Here is a 16001-nt window from a genome sequence, read left to right on the forward strand (position 1 = left end):
CTGAACAGATTGAAGACTGACCACTAAATTCAAAGAAATTTACCTACAGTCGCTGAATACTGAAATAAAAACAGGCAACCTTGAGCAAAATTTCCATATTTAGGGTCCTTTTGCATAAGATTACAGTTTCTGAAGTTAAAATAATTTCTTTGATGCCTTATTTCGGTAAGATAAAGCCGATATCTATAGTTTTGAAGATCTGTTTTAAAACCTATTCAGGTGATTTGACTATATGGACAAAAAGCAAATAAAAGAAAGACATCCAATATTTATATTTGATGCTCATCACTAAACCTTAGTTCAAATCAGGGCTCTTTGTCTAAAGACATCTCCCTTTTCCAAGTTCTTTCCCATTCACAACATTGAGGAGATTGCTGGGTTTTCAGGCCTCCCGGTGCTTACGAAACCAACGTGCTCACAGGACTCAATTGAGCTTGGACTAGTGAAGAAAAGCATGAATGTGCATAGAGAAAAACAAGCCACGTTCCCTTATGGTAAATCCTGTGTACATTAAGAGACAACAGCATAAGAATGGGACAAGTGGAGCTGAAACAGTTCACTTGGAGGAGAATTTCAGTCATCGCCAATACTTTATTTTGTGGCAAAGATTTTAATAAAAAATTTACACTAGGAACACCAAGAAGTAAAAAAGCTATAAAGTTTTACTGTCGGATGGTAAGTAAAACTGCTTTGATGATATACAGAAAAAGATTTTTTTTAAAAGTCAGATATATTTTCGAATCTAATGGACAACTCACCAAAAACCATTCTCCATAAGGCGGGATGAGGTCGAGTAAATGGACCTGCAGAGATAGAAGGTTAGATGAATTATTTTAGAGATGAAAACTAAAGAATGTGTTGCTGATCTACATAGAGATAACAATAAAAAGCTCTATACTGTTAAAAAAAATTTTCCCCAAAAATACTTTGAGGTGAAAGTTTAGGTTTAAATGTTTTATCCACATTGTAACAACCATAGCCACAGTTATAACAGGCACCAATCTGTACAACAGGTTTTTTTTCTTTTTAATTTTTTCTTTAAAACTCAGATGTTATTTCCTATGGAAACAATGTTATAACCATGAATAGGTTACAGGGCTAGCCTTTAAGTGTGCGTAATAACATATTGTACCTTAACGAGTGAAATTTCCCTGCTCCCCAGGAGCTCCAGGGAACGAGGTTCTGGACATTGGGGGGGAAGGGGGGCGTTGGGGAGAAGACTGACTGACTCTGAAAATGAAAGAGAAATATTGTGCTTTGAGAATGACGAGGGAGTGAGACTGAAATCAAACCCTTTGAGCACTGGAACACACTAGTGCAGTGGCTTTTGATCATGAACCATGGTAACAAAATAGCTTTTACTTGGTAACCCAGTTCCTCTACATAGATGCAGATCCCACACAATGAAAACAAAAGTTTCACAGGATGAAACTTAATTACTATAAGTGATACACCAATACTTTCTCTACTATTTTATTACGTTAAAAAAAAAAAAGTAGAAGCAAGCAAGCTGGGCCTTGATCCACTACACTGGTTTACCACCAACTAAAGGTTACAACTCGTAAATGTTGAACATTGTTCTAACGGGCACCTCTGGAACGGCCTTCCTACTCTTGGAGAGTTTCCAGGGTTATGCATCCCGTATCTCCAGGAGAGATGCCAAAGCTTGCTGCCCAGCCTTCCTCATAACCAGGGCTCAGTTCTTCAGTTGCAACTGTGTCAGACTTGACCTCATAAACTTGCAACAGTAGAGGTAACCATGCACAGCTTTCCTCTCCTTCTCTCCTCTCTGGCCCTGGCTAGCTGGGATAGTAGTGGGGAGGTGACGCAGCTCACACCTGAGAAGGTGGCACTGATCACTGTGGCAGTGACAGTTCTATAAGAGTTCGCTGCAGAAGTGACAGTGGGACAGACTATGCTCACTGGAGATTCTTCATGAGACCAGTTCTGAGTGACATGCCAGTATCTAGAAGCTTGCCTGGGGCCTGGTTTCCTAGCCTTCTACAATTCTTGATTTCTCCTCCAGCCAGCCAATATCCTTCAACAGGCTTTTTCAATCTTCAGAGTCAGCTTCTGTTGCTTCCAACCTGGAATCCATTCTGAAGCAAATATTAGATTGTAATCTTTATTCTGGAACTCATTTTAAAATCCATCTTTTCTTACAAAGACTACACTAAAACATATTTTAACTGCTTTCTTTTGATGACTCAGCTCCTATTAGGAAAAATAGTTACAAGTATCCCCCAATTCTATTCAGTTCCTGGGTTCAGATGGTGAGAGTTCATAAGGTAAGTTAGATTGTGAGAGACTCTGCTTTACCCAAATTAATTTTGTGCCTGAGTTTTGAATGATGAGTAGTGAGAGCTCAGGGAGTGAGGGCTCTGTGAAGCATAGAAACCAGAATCCTCTTTTAGGCAACATAACACAGTTAACTTTCTTCAAATTACACTGGAAAACTGATGGCTAAAATTGTCATCTTTTAAGTAAATTTCTTTTCCAAATGCTCTTCCTCACTGATTTTTGGTTGATGTCTCTTGACTTGTCACCATGAATAAATGATCTGTGTATTATAATGGCTGTCTGGCTTGCAAATAATTGCTTCAATTATGCCACTGAATTAACCTTTCGGACCTAACATGGGACGCCGGCTTTCTCTGATTTCCTCTTACAAGGTCCAACTCCAAAATTTTACGACTTATTATTTGGTTTGCAACAGAATTTCAAACAACACTTAAAATTATATAAATATTATTCTCAAGAGCAATCATAATATTAATTTATAATAGTCAGCAGTATGTTCCCGAGTGCTCACTGCGTACCATGCTAGAGGCTGAGACACCTCACACATTATCTCTTAGTTCTCCTGAGGGCTAGGTGATGAGAGTGGTACCATCATCTCCATTTTACAGATCAGAACACTGAACCCCAAGGAATTTGCCCAGGGTCACAAGGCTCACAGGACTCCATTCAGGTCTGAGAGCACAAGTGTACTTTCTCACCAGCTCTGGCAGGCCTGGCAGCTGAGGAGGAGGAGGAGAGAGGCGGGGCGGGGCAGTTTGAGGGTCTGAGCCTGAACTGCCTCAGGGCCAGGAGAGCAGGGGAGAGAAGCCAGCTGATGAGTGGTGTTGAGTTGCTATCATGAGGAACTGATAAACAAAACCAAGGAAAACTGGAAGGATGGAGAAAAGGCAGGGAACTGACGGAAGTTCCCTCACATCAACTAGCAAGCAGAAAGGCTTCCCGAGTCCTCCTTGCCTACGATTACTTTAAGAGAAATCTGAAAACAGACTCAGCCCCTGCTTATCTGACCCTAATCGGTTTGTTCCAGAGTGAGTAAGAGATAGGTGGGTTGAGGGGCCTCACAGATCTCCTTAATCTGACATATAGCTGCTTCCACCCAAGGGTCTTTCTCTCTGTCACATTGATTCCCTGTGACAAACACAGGTCCCAGAACCTGCAAAGAGAATTTTCATCTTATTGTAGTGCTGTTTCATTTTTTAAAGCCTTAAAAAATGAATTCTTTCCTCTTTTTTCTCGATTTCCCACTTACATTACACATCGTAATATCACACATCCCAATGTTCCTCAAAAAATACAAGTTTTAAAAATGTCCTTTCAACTTTGCAAACTGAATTCAGACTGAATTGCAGTCTGAAAAAGGACTTGGAAATCAGATGTGGTAGGTTTCAGAAGGGACAGACAAGCACCAAGGTCCTCTGCCCTGAACCAGGTAGGTGGGAACCACCTGTGTCTTTCGCCTACAGAAGGTGAGAGAAAGCCCTAGAATATGAGGTGACCCTTTCAGCAGCGAACTTCAGAGCCCAATGGAGGCTTTATTTCAGTCGTCAACTCTAGCAGTATTACTAAGAGTACATCTTTATCACCAAAGACAGTAATACAGCTAAAAGTATTATACTTTTTTAAATACCAAGGATGAGGCTGTTGTTTTTCTCTATCTTAAACCTTGATACTTATGCTCACTACACACCTGACCACACCAATCAAGCCACCTGCTTTAAAGACATGCATCTGCCCAGGGGTATCAGTACTACCTGTAGTCTCTCCCGAACATTTGCTTTATCTCAACATCTTCCCCACAGATCTTAACAAACTACTTATAAGTGTTCTGTAAAGGGAAGATTACTTCTCTTCCTTTGAAGTGCCCTATCTCAGGGTGTGCTTGCTACCTATATTTTATTTCTAATCTGATAAAAGCTGCCAAGACAAGTCTAGATCTCCCGTTCAGGTACTCTTCTCCTTGATCATGCAGGAGAAATGGGGACGGCTTCTTAGAGTGGTGGCGAAGAAAGAAGTGTTGTTTTTGTTTTGGATTATGGTTTTCTTACCAGGCACATTTAAAAACTACATGTTGTATCTTCATCAGTCCCTACACTGAGTACAAAATTTTACCCAGATATTAAGAGCAAGTTTCATTTCAAAAGAAATAGAAACCAAATGTTTTCATCATGAGAAGAGATTACATTTAAAAACTACCTCAGAAATTAGAAATAATAATAGTTACACCTGAGTAACTATTCAGTTACACCTGAATAAGTTTAAGGGACCAAACTTTAGGGAGGTATAATAACTAAGGACATAGTTCCACTTGTGTCCTTAGGCCCTCTTAGACTGCTTTTTCCTTTATTATTTTTTCGGTTTTATTGAGGTATAACTGACAAAACTGCAAGATATTTGATTATTATTTTAAAGCTTAAAGGTCTCTTAAAAAACTAGAAAAGGTGAATAAAATGATTCCTAATCAAATTTGAAACCTTAGAATTTTTTTTTAATAAGAAAATATAGTGGAGCTGGGGACAGAGAATGAGGGGAGACAAGAACTTCTTGATTTTTAATTTAGAAGACAGTGAACCTTCGAACCTCAAAGAGATGTAATTAGCACTATCCTTAGCTTAGAGAAGCCACTGAGCCCGAAGGACAAACAAAAGGATAAAGTCAGGAAAATCAATTAGTACTACTATTCTGATCTCGAAATACCTTAAAGAAGTGCTGAACGGTGTTTCTCTTGCAGATAAGTGAAAGAAAAGAGAGGACTAATTCGGTGAGCTCTTTTGCTGACAGATTCATTACTTAATTCAACATATCTTCATTGAGCAGCCACTGTGGGCCAGGCACTGGGAGTACAGAGAAGGCCTGGGTGGCTTGGGTGGGGTAGGATGGGGTGGGAGGGGGAGGAATAGCTCAAGGAAGACTTCAGAAGCCAGAAAGTAGGCCAGAAGGTCACCTGTTGAAAGAAATCTCAAAGCCAGCTGGAGACTGAAATAGATTTCTAAATTTCACTCCAGTGATAAGAGTTATAATAACGCTCTAATAATACAGAGGTATCATTAAAATTACACTTACACTGGAGTGTCAGTTGCTATAATGAGGTGAACGTAGTATTTAAAAAAAATGTTAAGGGAACCAAAAGAGAATGGGACAGACAATGGTAAGAGAGAAGTGTGAAGTGGTTATCAGACCCTTTCCTTCGTCTCTCCCCAGGGATGGTCTCCCCCTTAGAGTCTGTTTAAAGGACTGAAAAGGAACTCCAGAACCCAAGCCCGTTACTCATCCTGCTGATTGTCAAAGGAAGTTCTAGTGAGTATCCAGTTCTCTCCTGTATAACTCAGGGGCAACTTCTAAGCCTACGGGGGGTAATCCTGTTCTTTTATTCTTTCGGTCAATGAGATCTACTGAAGACCTGCTTTGTGCCTCCTCCTCTAGACACTGTAAACTCTTATCCTCAGGTCTGGCAGGAGAGAGGCAGGTGGCCCGACCTTAGACAGAGAGAACTGAGGCTAGTGTGCTGGAGAGTTAGTTTCTAAAAAACGTTTCTTCACTCTTAAAAAAAATACATGGGAAGAAAGAACCTTTTCTTCTGCTGGACAATGTCCAGAACCATATGTCTGGCACTGTAGCCGCTACCTCAAGATCATTAGGGCAGAGAAGCACGGATCTGGATCAACATGCTAAAGATAGTGAGGCAGAAAGAGGTAAAGAACTGGAGTCTTCACATGTCACTGAACTACTGAATTAGCTAACCCTGGAACCACTCTATCTCGGAAACTTAAAATGTACGAAAGTAAACTTCTCCTTATTCTTTATAAAGCCATTTCTGAAATGGGTTTCCTATTACTTGTGGCCAAAAGCATCTTAAAACCCTATGGAGAAAACCAAGGGCTTTCTTTGTTATTTAGACTCTCTACAAAAAGAATCACAGGGCCCCTTCCTGTCGGAGTTCACCAATTCCACCACACAGATAGCATATGTGAACTCACATGGGAGACAAATGGACACAATCAAATTTAGGCCTCTATTCAAGCATGCAGGACAGCCTTTACTAGGTCAAGGACAAATGCATTTGAAGTTGCCAAAACAGAACTATTCTGGGAATGCCATCCACTGCAGGCACTTGCCCAAAAGTACCTTTCAAGGAGAAGACATACGTTGGGATGTTTCTCCGATTCATTTTCATTACTTGACTTGAGAATACGTGCCAAGGGTGGGGAGAATGGAAAATAAGGTGACAAGACTGGAGCAAGAAGGAGCATGTATATGCTGCTCCCAAGCAGTCCTCCAGTATCGTGTCTCCTGGGCAGGCCTGAATGCTGGCTCTGGGAGGGGACGGCCACACAGCTTGGGAGCACAAGTTCCCAGTGGCCCAGCCAATTCTCTATCATCTCTATGATACCTCCCAAAGCCACACCGAACTTGAAAATATTTAATAACATTCTTTAATGTAGAAAACTTACAGTTTATTTCTTGTGTAAAGTGTAAATAATGGATCTTTAGAAAAGAGAGTAGACACAATGTGTTTGCTATGTACACATGGCTTCAGGAGAATCCTTCTCAGCATACCCTTCCCTAACATGCCAATCCTTCTAGGGAAGAATACTGAACGGCCATTGTCCTTTTCCAACTGAAATCTTGTTTGGGGCACGTTCTGCCTACAGATGAGTGGTGTGTGTGAGCACGTGCACACAGAGGTGGCAGGGGAAGGAGAAGGCAGAAAGAGCAGGTAAAGGAGAAAGTATGGAGGTTCAGATCGATCTGCTGGCTTCTGCTGGTCCCAGAAAGCACTGGCAACACAGGAGCATGGGCCCAACTGCCACCGGCTTTCTGTAGGACTCACAGCACACAAGGTATAAGACCACACTCCCGGGAAAAAGAAAAGCCTGAGACTGATAGTACGAGAAGCACAGAGGAAGTCAGAGATGAAACACCTCACAATGGACCTGATATGAGAAATGACCAGAGCAATGCTGAGTAAAAGAAAATGCGGGAGCTGGGGCCCTAACACCAGGCTGACATCAAGTAGCTGGGTGACCTCTTGTGGACGTATGATGACCATGGGTTCAGGCCTTCTCAGCTGTACACTGAGCAGGCTGAGCTAGGTGAGCCCTGTGGGTCTTCTCCCTTTGTATGTATCACAAAGTCCACTTGCCAAGATAAAGAAAACATAAAATAAACTTAATTTTTACCTTTCCAGAAGGAAAACAATAGCACAGGTCCATATGAGAGACTGAGCAGGTTAAGTAAACGTTGAAGTTTAGAGGGCTTCATTAGGGAATAGAGGGAAAACCAACAGAAATCACACAAAATGTTACATCCAATAGATTTTAGCCCCCAACCTTCAGGACCTTTTATACCTTTAGAAAAGCATCTGCTAATGAAGCTCTCAAATTCAGCTCCTGCTAAAGCTTTATGGAAAGGATGGCTGTAAAACCATGGCTAATGAGAGTAATCTTTTGGGATCCTCAGACTTCCAAAATGGCTATGGACTCAGAAACAGCAAGATTGAAAAAAAAAAAAGGCAAAAAAGAAACCTTCAAAGCGTGAAGAAGTAAACCTTAAGAACTAAGTGACGAAGTAACACAAGGCCAAAGAAAGCTGAAGATTTGAAGAACAGACCTGATACCTTTGGGTTGATCAGTTTCCCGAGCATGTACTCTGCTTTGAATGATTAAAAAAAAAAGTAGTAGGACAGGGAGGGGACAGATAGGAAATAGAAATAAAGGACACAGACCAATAATAGTCATGGCATCAACTAATGACAGGGAAGTAAGTAGCAGACCTTAACAGGATACAAAAGATAGAATTAGTTGAGGGGAGGAGTAGCAGTTACCAGCACCAGAACTGTCACGTACTCACCTTCCCTTCAGCCTTGATATCCGGCCTGAGATGGACTTTATCATCTCCTTGCTTTGGGCTACATTCTTAGGCCACCTCTGTATGAAAAGGCCAGCTTCCAGAGCTCAGGGCAATCACCCACGGCCTCCAGTAGTTCCAGTGTGTGTAAAATGATTTATGCTGCAAGTGGTCACGTAGCCTGTACTACAATGTGGCACCCTTGAAAGAGGATGGTCTAAGCTCTCTAAACCTAAAATTCTGAGATTCTGTATGTTGGAGGTGGAGGGGAAAAAGTTGGCAAATAACCAAAAACCTGTTTGATGTCAGAGACTTTTTCTAGAAAGTAAATTCTATAGCAGGGTCAATTCATTCCATAACCTACCAATATCATGGACAACTTGTCTTCATACTCCAATAATTGTGCATCATCAGAACCCCCTAATTGTCATGGAAAGGCCAAACTTTGTTTATCATATTTGCACAAGGTATGCAGATGTTATAAACTGAATGTGTTCCCTCAGAATTCATATGTTGAAATTGTAACTCCCAATATGAAGATTGTTGGACATCTTGCTTCAAGATGAACCTTCTGTTAAGTCATCCAGTCTACAGTATTCTGTTACAGCAGCCTGCATTGCTAGGACAGCAGGTTTTCATATCTTGAAACGTTTCACTGAAAAAAAGATTTTTTTAATCTAAAAGCTTGAGTGGCTGGAGTGTAAGCTCAGCTCCCCACTAACTTGGCTATCTACAACAATTCATTCCCTTAAGCATTCAGTCGTAGTTTTACTGGTTAGATTTTTATGCTACCAGCAAAAACCACAGTGTTACGTAAAATAAGCAAAAATACAGAACAAACTTCCACTGCCACCATCTTGGAAGGCTTTGGTATAGGGTCTTCACAGAGCTTCCAAAACCCTTGGGGTTTCCTACGTGATGAGAGCAATAAAAGTGTCTTTTGTTATGTTATTGAGGTAACTTTTGGAAAGCACCTAAGGGTGGGGACTTATTGCCCAGTGGAGCCAAACATGTGATTAGAGGGGGCAAGGGGAAAGGGGCTGGAGACCAACTATAGTTACCAAAGACCAACAATTTAATCAGTCACACCTATGTGAGAAAGCCTCCGCAAAACCCCAAAAGGATGGGGTTTAGAGAGCTTCTGGGTTGGCGAACGGTGCAGATGCTGGCAAAGTGGTGCTCCTGGAGAGGACAGGGAAGCTTCTTGCCCTTCCCACATACTTTGTGTCTCTTAATCCGGCATTTGTAATAAGCTGGTAGGGGAATTCAGTGAGTAAACTGGTTTCCTGAGTCCTGTGAGTCTCTCTAGCAAATTAATGGAACCTAAGCAGGAGAACATGGGAACCTCTGATTTACAGCCATTTGGTCAGAAGTACAGGTAACAACGTGGACTTGCAATTGCCTCTGAAGTGGGGCGGGGACAGTCTTTAAGACTGAGCCCTTAACCTGTGAGATCTGATGCCATCTCTGGGTAGACAGTGTCAGAATTGAACTGAATTGTAAGACACTCAGTTGGTGTCAGAGCATTGCTTGGTGGAGGAACCTCACCACCTGCCCCCAACATACACACACTGTAATTCGTACTAGAATCCTATTATTATGGTACATTTCCAGGTAGCAATCAGTCACATTCTCAATAAGCTTCTTATATTACACATTACAGTCTACTGAATAAATAGGAGGAGAAGAAATACATCTTAAAGCATGATATTTAAAACCTGACTGGGGCCTCTGTGGTATAACTCATAAAAAAGACTGAAACAATTTCGAAATGTCATAAGTGGAAAAGATATAGGATACAAAAAATGAGCATTTAAAAATGATTGCGAAGAATAAGACTATTCTAGGGAGAATGTACTGAAGGGCAACTGAGAAAAATTAAAACAATTTGTAAGGGACAATTCATAAGAAAGGATAAATCTTAAGGATGGCAGAATATCAAACTAGTTTTTAAACAAAGTTTTTGCCTCTTATCATGATAGGGGTAAAATTCACTGTAATAATTGTCTTTTTTACCTGCTGATAAAAATGTATAATCAGCAAAATTTATTGTGAAAAAAGATCACTTATGAAAACAAATTAAGTAATATTCATTATAGCACTGACCCTCTCCTTAGCAAAAAAGGGTAACTTTTTTGTAATAATTGAGTATTTACAACTTGGCTGATAATAATTGAGTATTTACAACTTGGCTGATAATAACAAAAATAGCAACAAGAACAACAGCTGACATTCATTGAGAGCTTGCAATCTGTCGGTTGCTATTCAGAGAATTTAACATGTATTAATTGAGTTAACCCTTGAAACAATATCTACCTGTTATTTCCATTTCACAGAGAGAAACGAAAGCACTCTTAAAGAGACAACAGAGCTAGGAAGTGGCAGAATGGGTGGTCAGCCTTCAGAGCCTGTGCCCTTAACCACCACACAAAACTCCAATTATTTTTTCATTCCATCTTTTAGTTTCATCTTTGAAATGCATCTCAAAAATACCAAAAAGGCACAGGAGAAATGTGAGAAAGCAGTATATCACTTACCATTGGGGAAAGCTAATACACTGATGATAAGAAAGAAGAAAATAACTGAGAGGATACCTCTCCAGATGTTGTCTTCTGGGACAGAGTCATCCCTGAAAATAGAAAACGAACAGTGAGTATTCATTTTCAGATCTAAACGTAGGAGTCAGAGTTACGTGTTATAAAAATTGGGGGGCTGCTAACATTATTTTGCTGAGCAAAGTCATTACACACACTACTTATTATTCATTTTCATTTCCTAAAATAATACAATCTTATAATAAAGTCCAGTTCTTATAAGAAAAGCAATTGGCAACTTTACACACCAACACACATTCTACTCAGACAAACATTTGAGAATCACTGTCCTTTAAAAAAAAAAACAACCTAGGATGTCAAAAGGTAAGATTTATTTTGGAGAAATGCCTTTTAGATTCAAGAATAACTAAAGGTAACCTTTATGATATAGGCTGTGGGAAAGAAAATTTTCAGGAATCAGAAAGCATAAGATGATAAGGAGAAGGGCATAATTCAATGAAATTATATAATCAATTCTTAAAAGTAGGCAGTTGGCTATCAAAGGGATAAATAAAAAGGGTGTAAAAAGAAAGCACAAGTAAAAAATTTTAAAAGGAAAATCAATAGAAAACAAATTGTAAGATTTAATATCAGACTAGAAGCCAAGAATTGTAAAGAAAAGAGATGAGCTTCCTCCCTCTCATGCCTGGTCATTTCTAATTTATTACTGCATTCATCTCCTCTATACCTCCAGTAATGCAATGATTCAATTTGCTGGTTTATATGTTGTCTGTCTTCCTCGTAGAATGTGAACTCCTGAAGGTAGGGAATTAGTCACTTGTATCCTTGGAGGCTGGCACATAGTAGGCCCCCTGTAGGTATTTGTGGACTAATTATTGATAAGGGAGAAAACTTATAGCGTGAAACCAAGTAAAATTTCCCAAATGAAAAGTTTCTTAACATTGATGATAGAGAATAATTAGGTTTTGAGATTTTACGTTTGTTAAAAAAAAGAAAGAAAGAAAGAAAGAAATGAAAAAGAAAAGTCTAATAACATTTTGGGGGCTCAACAGAGCACCCAAAAGAGAGAAAACAAATATAAGACACTAAGAGTTTCTGAATTATTGATGATTACTGAGAAGTTTGGGAGAAGAAGTTCAGTGTTTGTTTAAAATATGCAGGATGAGTAGACAGAACATAAGAGATGAAACAATGGAAGGAGATATTTTAGAGATGAATCCAGTAGCAATAAATTAAAAAATGGTTAATAAAAAGTTGAGGTTTTATGGGGAAGGACTGCAGTGAAAAAACCTTCAAAAGACAAATATTAAATTAAGATGAAACATTATTAAAGGAAAAGGAAGATGTCGAAAAAATCTTAGAATAAAACCATATTAGCACAGAAAAAAATTTTTGAGCACCAGAATACATGAAGTGCTGTGGGAAGAAACAATAATGAATTATCTAATTAAGGTCTAGACCTTGGGATGTTGTTTTAAAAACAGGAGTTAATTTAAAATCAATTTCTGTTTACACTAAGTTTCTGCACTCAATTAAATAATTTTCAGCCTTATGAGAGGATTGAACGTCAGGTACTAAAATAAGAGATCATACAGATCATAAATGTTTCTTAGGTTTTTATGTGGCCAAATAGCACTAACACTGATGCTGGACAAACAATGTTTGACTGTTAACTTCACACAGATCTGATTACAAAAACAAACTACAGAATCAGACAGACTTCCTCTTGCAGCGAAGTGCAATCTCATTTTAATGGATACTCTAATAAATTAACAACTGCCCAGAAGTTATGAACATGGCCCTAAGAATGCCAACCTGATAAGAATGCCCGCTGGCTAATTACTAGGATGCTTGTGATGCCCTTCAGCTTAAGCAGGGAAGCCCCAAATCCATTTTTAAGGAACATCAGCTTTTAGTGAAGAATGATTACATACAGGAAGTGGGGGGATACGGTGTCCTCATTCAGACCAACATCACACTACTAATATTGGTAACGATGACTTCTTTAGCAAGTATCTACTGTGTGCCAGGCACTGAACAAGGCAGTTTTATAAGCATTATCTCTAATTTTCACAACCCATGGCAAAAAGGGGTATGATCAACCATATTTTATAAATGTGGTAACGAAGGCACCGAAAGGTTAAGTAATTTGCCCAAGGTTACATGTGTAAGAAGTTGAAAAGTCAGCATTCAAAACCAGGTCTGCTAGACTCTGGAGATGACGATATTCATGCCAAGCTGCTTCCTGAAAAAACTGTCATCTTAAATCAATATGATTCATGTTAGATGCACAGAGATGGTATCAGAGAGTTTGACAGGTCATGCAAGTTGTAAGTTACAAAATAAAAGCCAGGCTGAACTGAATAATTGTTGCCTGGGAAAATAAGGTTGATTCCATAACTCATATTCTATATCAAAATATATTCTGGATGATTTGAAAAACAAAAGTAAAAAAACGAAACAGAAAACAATTCTAGAAGAAACCACGGGAGAGAGAATTAAAAAGCCAAAACCAAAACACAACAATCTCAAAGTAGGAAAGAAAAAAATGAATAAATTAGCACAGTAAAGAATTCAGTAAAGAAAAAGTGATAAACTTGGAAAAAATATTTGCAATTCAGATCAAGGCAAAGTGTTAATTCTCTTAGTATATAAAGCACCCCCGCAATCAATTAACAGAAAGAAAACAAAGGAAAATAAATAGAAAAATGGGTAAAGGACATGAAGAGACAGTACAGAGTAGGAAATTCAATGGCTCTCAGGCAAGTGAAAAGATGCTCAACCTTACTTGTGGTAAGAGATGGACAAATTATCACTGAGAGACCACTTTTTATCTACCTTATGGACAATGGTTAGAATTTAATGACTGAGGATAAGAAGAAACAGGTAAACAGTTACTATCACACATTGCTGGTGGTAGTATAGATTTAAACCACCTTCATGGAAGGCAATTATTAATAATGGCAACATATTAAATTTACAAATGTATATATCCTGTGGCTCAGCAATTTCATGTATAGGAATTTATCCCACCGATATACCCTCATTTGTGCTACAATAACACACGTACAAGGTTGTTCATTTGGGCATTATATGTATTAGCGCAAGATTGGAAACAGGCTAAATGTCCACCAAAAGGGGACTTAAATTATGGTCCCATCTGCTAATGGAATACCAGGCAGCCATAAAAAAAATGAAAAAGGTTTTTATGAATTAACTGATACAAGATAACTTAAGAGATATCATGAAATAAATAAAGTAAGTTATAGAACAGTGGGGATAGTAAGCAACTATTTGTGCAAAAAAGGGGGCGTATGCATGTGTATATAACTTATAACTTGTGCTTATAGCTGCAAAGAATTCTCTGGAAATCTACCCAAGAAACAGTGATGTTGGTTCCCACAAAAGAGGAGAAAAGAGCAGGAGGGAGACTTTTCACCACATACCCTTTGGTATATCTTGGATTTCAAGCAATGTGGCTATATTACTCTTTTCAAAAAAAGTTAATTAAAATTTTAATAAATATGATAAATCAGCAACTGTCTTTATTTAAAATTGCCTACCAGTCAAAATGCTTAAAACATACATCAGCATTAAATTTGTAAGAACTTGAGATTGGTAATAAATACAGATATAAAACCAACGAAATGGCAATTTCATAAATTTTGGTCAATTTTATTAGAAAGAAGAGGATCAAATGGATGGCCTAGTTTCAGGAGAAAAAAGGCGGCAAATTAAACAACCTGAATAACATAGCAGTGGGTCTGAAAAGCTGGCAGTTTTATACTTTGTCTAGTTAGGGAAAAAAAGTATCAAAGATGGACAGTGAGGTCATTAGATAAACTGAAAATACACAGAACAAGAAGATCAAACTTCTGTGATCAAAGACTGGAGAACAGGCAGGTGAGCTTAAGAAGAAATCTGAGTCATATCAGACTAATGGCCCCAGCTTCACACTTCGAGTGTCATGAGTGGAAAGGGTGTACGCACGTTCTCTTACAAGAGGTGGGCGCACAGAAAGAACTGAATGCATGAGTAATGAGGCCACCTACTCCACCCCGCCCCCATCCTCCTGCCAGCCTGTCCACATGGAGACATTCTCTAAGGCCTGGTGTGAGTTCATCCTTTCTAAACTCCAAGTAATCTAGAGACATAACCATACACTGAGGTATGGTTAATCGTGAAAAAGCAACTTGGCAACACAGGCCACAAGACCACACCAATGACTCCAGAAACCCAAAATTAAGAGGTAAGAACTAGTAAGCTCTGCACATCCACCATATCTGTGCCTCACTCAGAATGCCAGTTGCTTTTCATGTTATCTTTCTTAATCTTCAGAACACCCTAAAAGGGGAAAATGATCGTAATCTTCATTTTACTGATGGGGCATGACTCTAAAGTCCAAGTTTTCTCCCCTTTAAGAGGCTGTTTGTTGCCATGACCAGGAGTACAGGCTTGGGGCCAGACTGCCTGGTCTGGAATTCTGGCTTCAACATCATCAGCCTGTGTGACCTTGGGCAGATTACTCAACATCTCTGTGCCCTGCTTTCTTCCCTAGTATATCCCTCATTTAGCTAACACTCATCAATGGGGTAGCTACTATTCTGGGGGCTGAGAAGACAAAGATGAACAGACATGGTCCTTATTCTTGAGAGAATCACGATGAAAAGGGACAAGGCATAAATCTAAATTATATAAATTATAGCTATATTGTATAGCTTTAGATTATTTTAGGTTTAGCCTGAGAGAAAAGTGTTTTTGTTTGTTTATTTGTTTTGGTGTTTGTTGGAACTGTCTCTAATTAAGGTGACAACCTCCCCGCAAAGCACTACTTGATAGTTCTCCACATGACTGGCCTTGTTCATGGGGCTGTTACTATCTCCTAAAAGGCTTTTCGAGGGGGCACTCAGGTTCCCACTTCTCAGGGAAGAACTTGCAACTTTCCTTGGCCTCAAATTCTTGCTCAGCTAAGGAACAGAAACCAAAAGGACTTCAAGCTCTCAGCTGTGATGCTGTGACAGCTCCCTGACTTCTCATTTCTTAAGCCTCCTATAGCTCCTAACAATTGTCTCAATCTCTGGTGCTATGAGCTTTTCAAAGAAATTTCCCAACTGGCATTTTATTTAACTGTTCTACAGTTTGGGGGGAAGCAGGTATTATCTTTACTTTAAGGATATAGAAAATAAAGCTCTTGCTTCGTCTTACCCACAAATCGAGGTGGAGTGGAAGTAGGAGCCAGGGCTTCCGGGATGCTGGCTCCAAGTCAAGACAGCTACATTGACCAATATGATACAAACATAC

At 39.3% G+C, this 16001-nt stretch overlaps 1 protein-coding gene across 2 annotated transcripts in view; it reads right to left on the reverse strand.

Moving 5' to 3' along the window:
- The window catches only part of PTDSS1 (phosphatidylserine synthase 1), a 59532-nt gene that overhangs the window by 37206 nt on the left and 6325 nt on the right, over nucleotides 1-16001 (reverse strand). For both annotated transcript variants that reach the window (XM_006916666.3, XM_006916667.3), the window contains exons 2-3: nucleotides 10683-10774; nucleotides 759-803 (exon numbers count right to left, since the gene is read on the reverse strand). In XM_006916666.3, the coding sequence (XP_006916728.1) occupies nucleotides 759-803; nucleotides 10683-10774 (137 nt within the window). The remainder of the gene's footprint in view (nucleotides 1-758; nucleotides 804-10682; nucleotides 10775-16001) is intronic.

Source organism: Pteropus alecto, unplaced genomic scaffold (assembly GCF_000325575.1).
Source record: "Pteropus alecto unplaced genomic scaffold, ASM32557v1 scaffold164, whole genome shotgun sequence".
Classification (NCBI taxonomy): domain Eukaryota; kingdom Metazoa; phylum Chordata; class Mammalia; order Chiroptera; family Pteropodidae; genus Pteropus; species Pteropus alecto.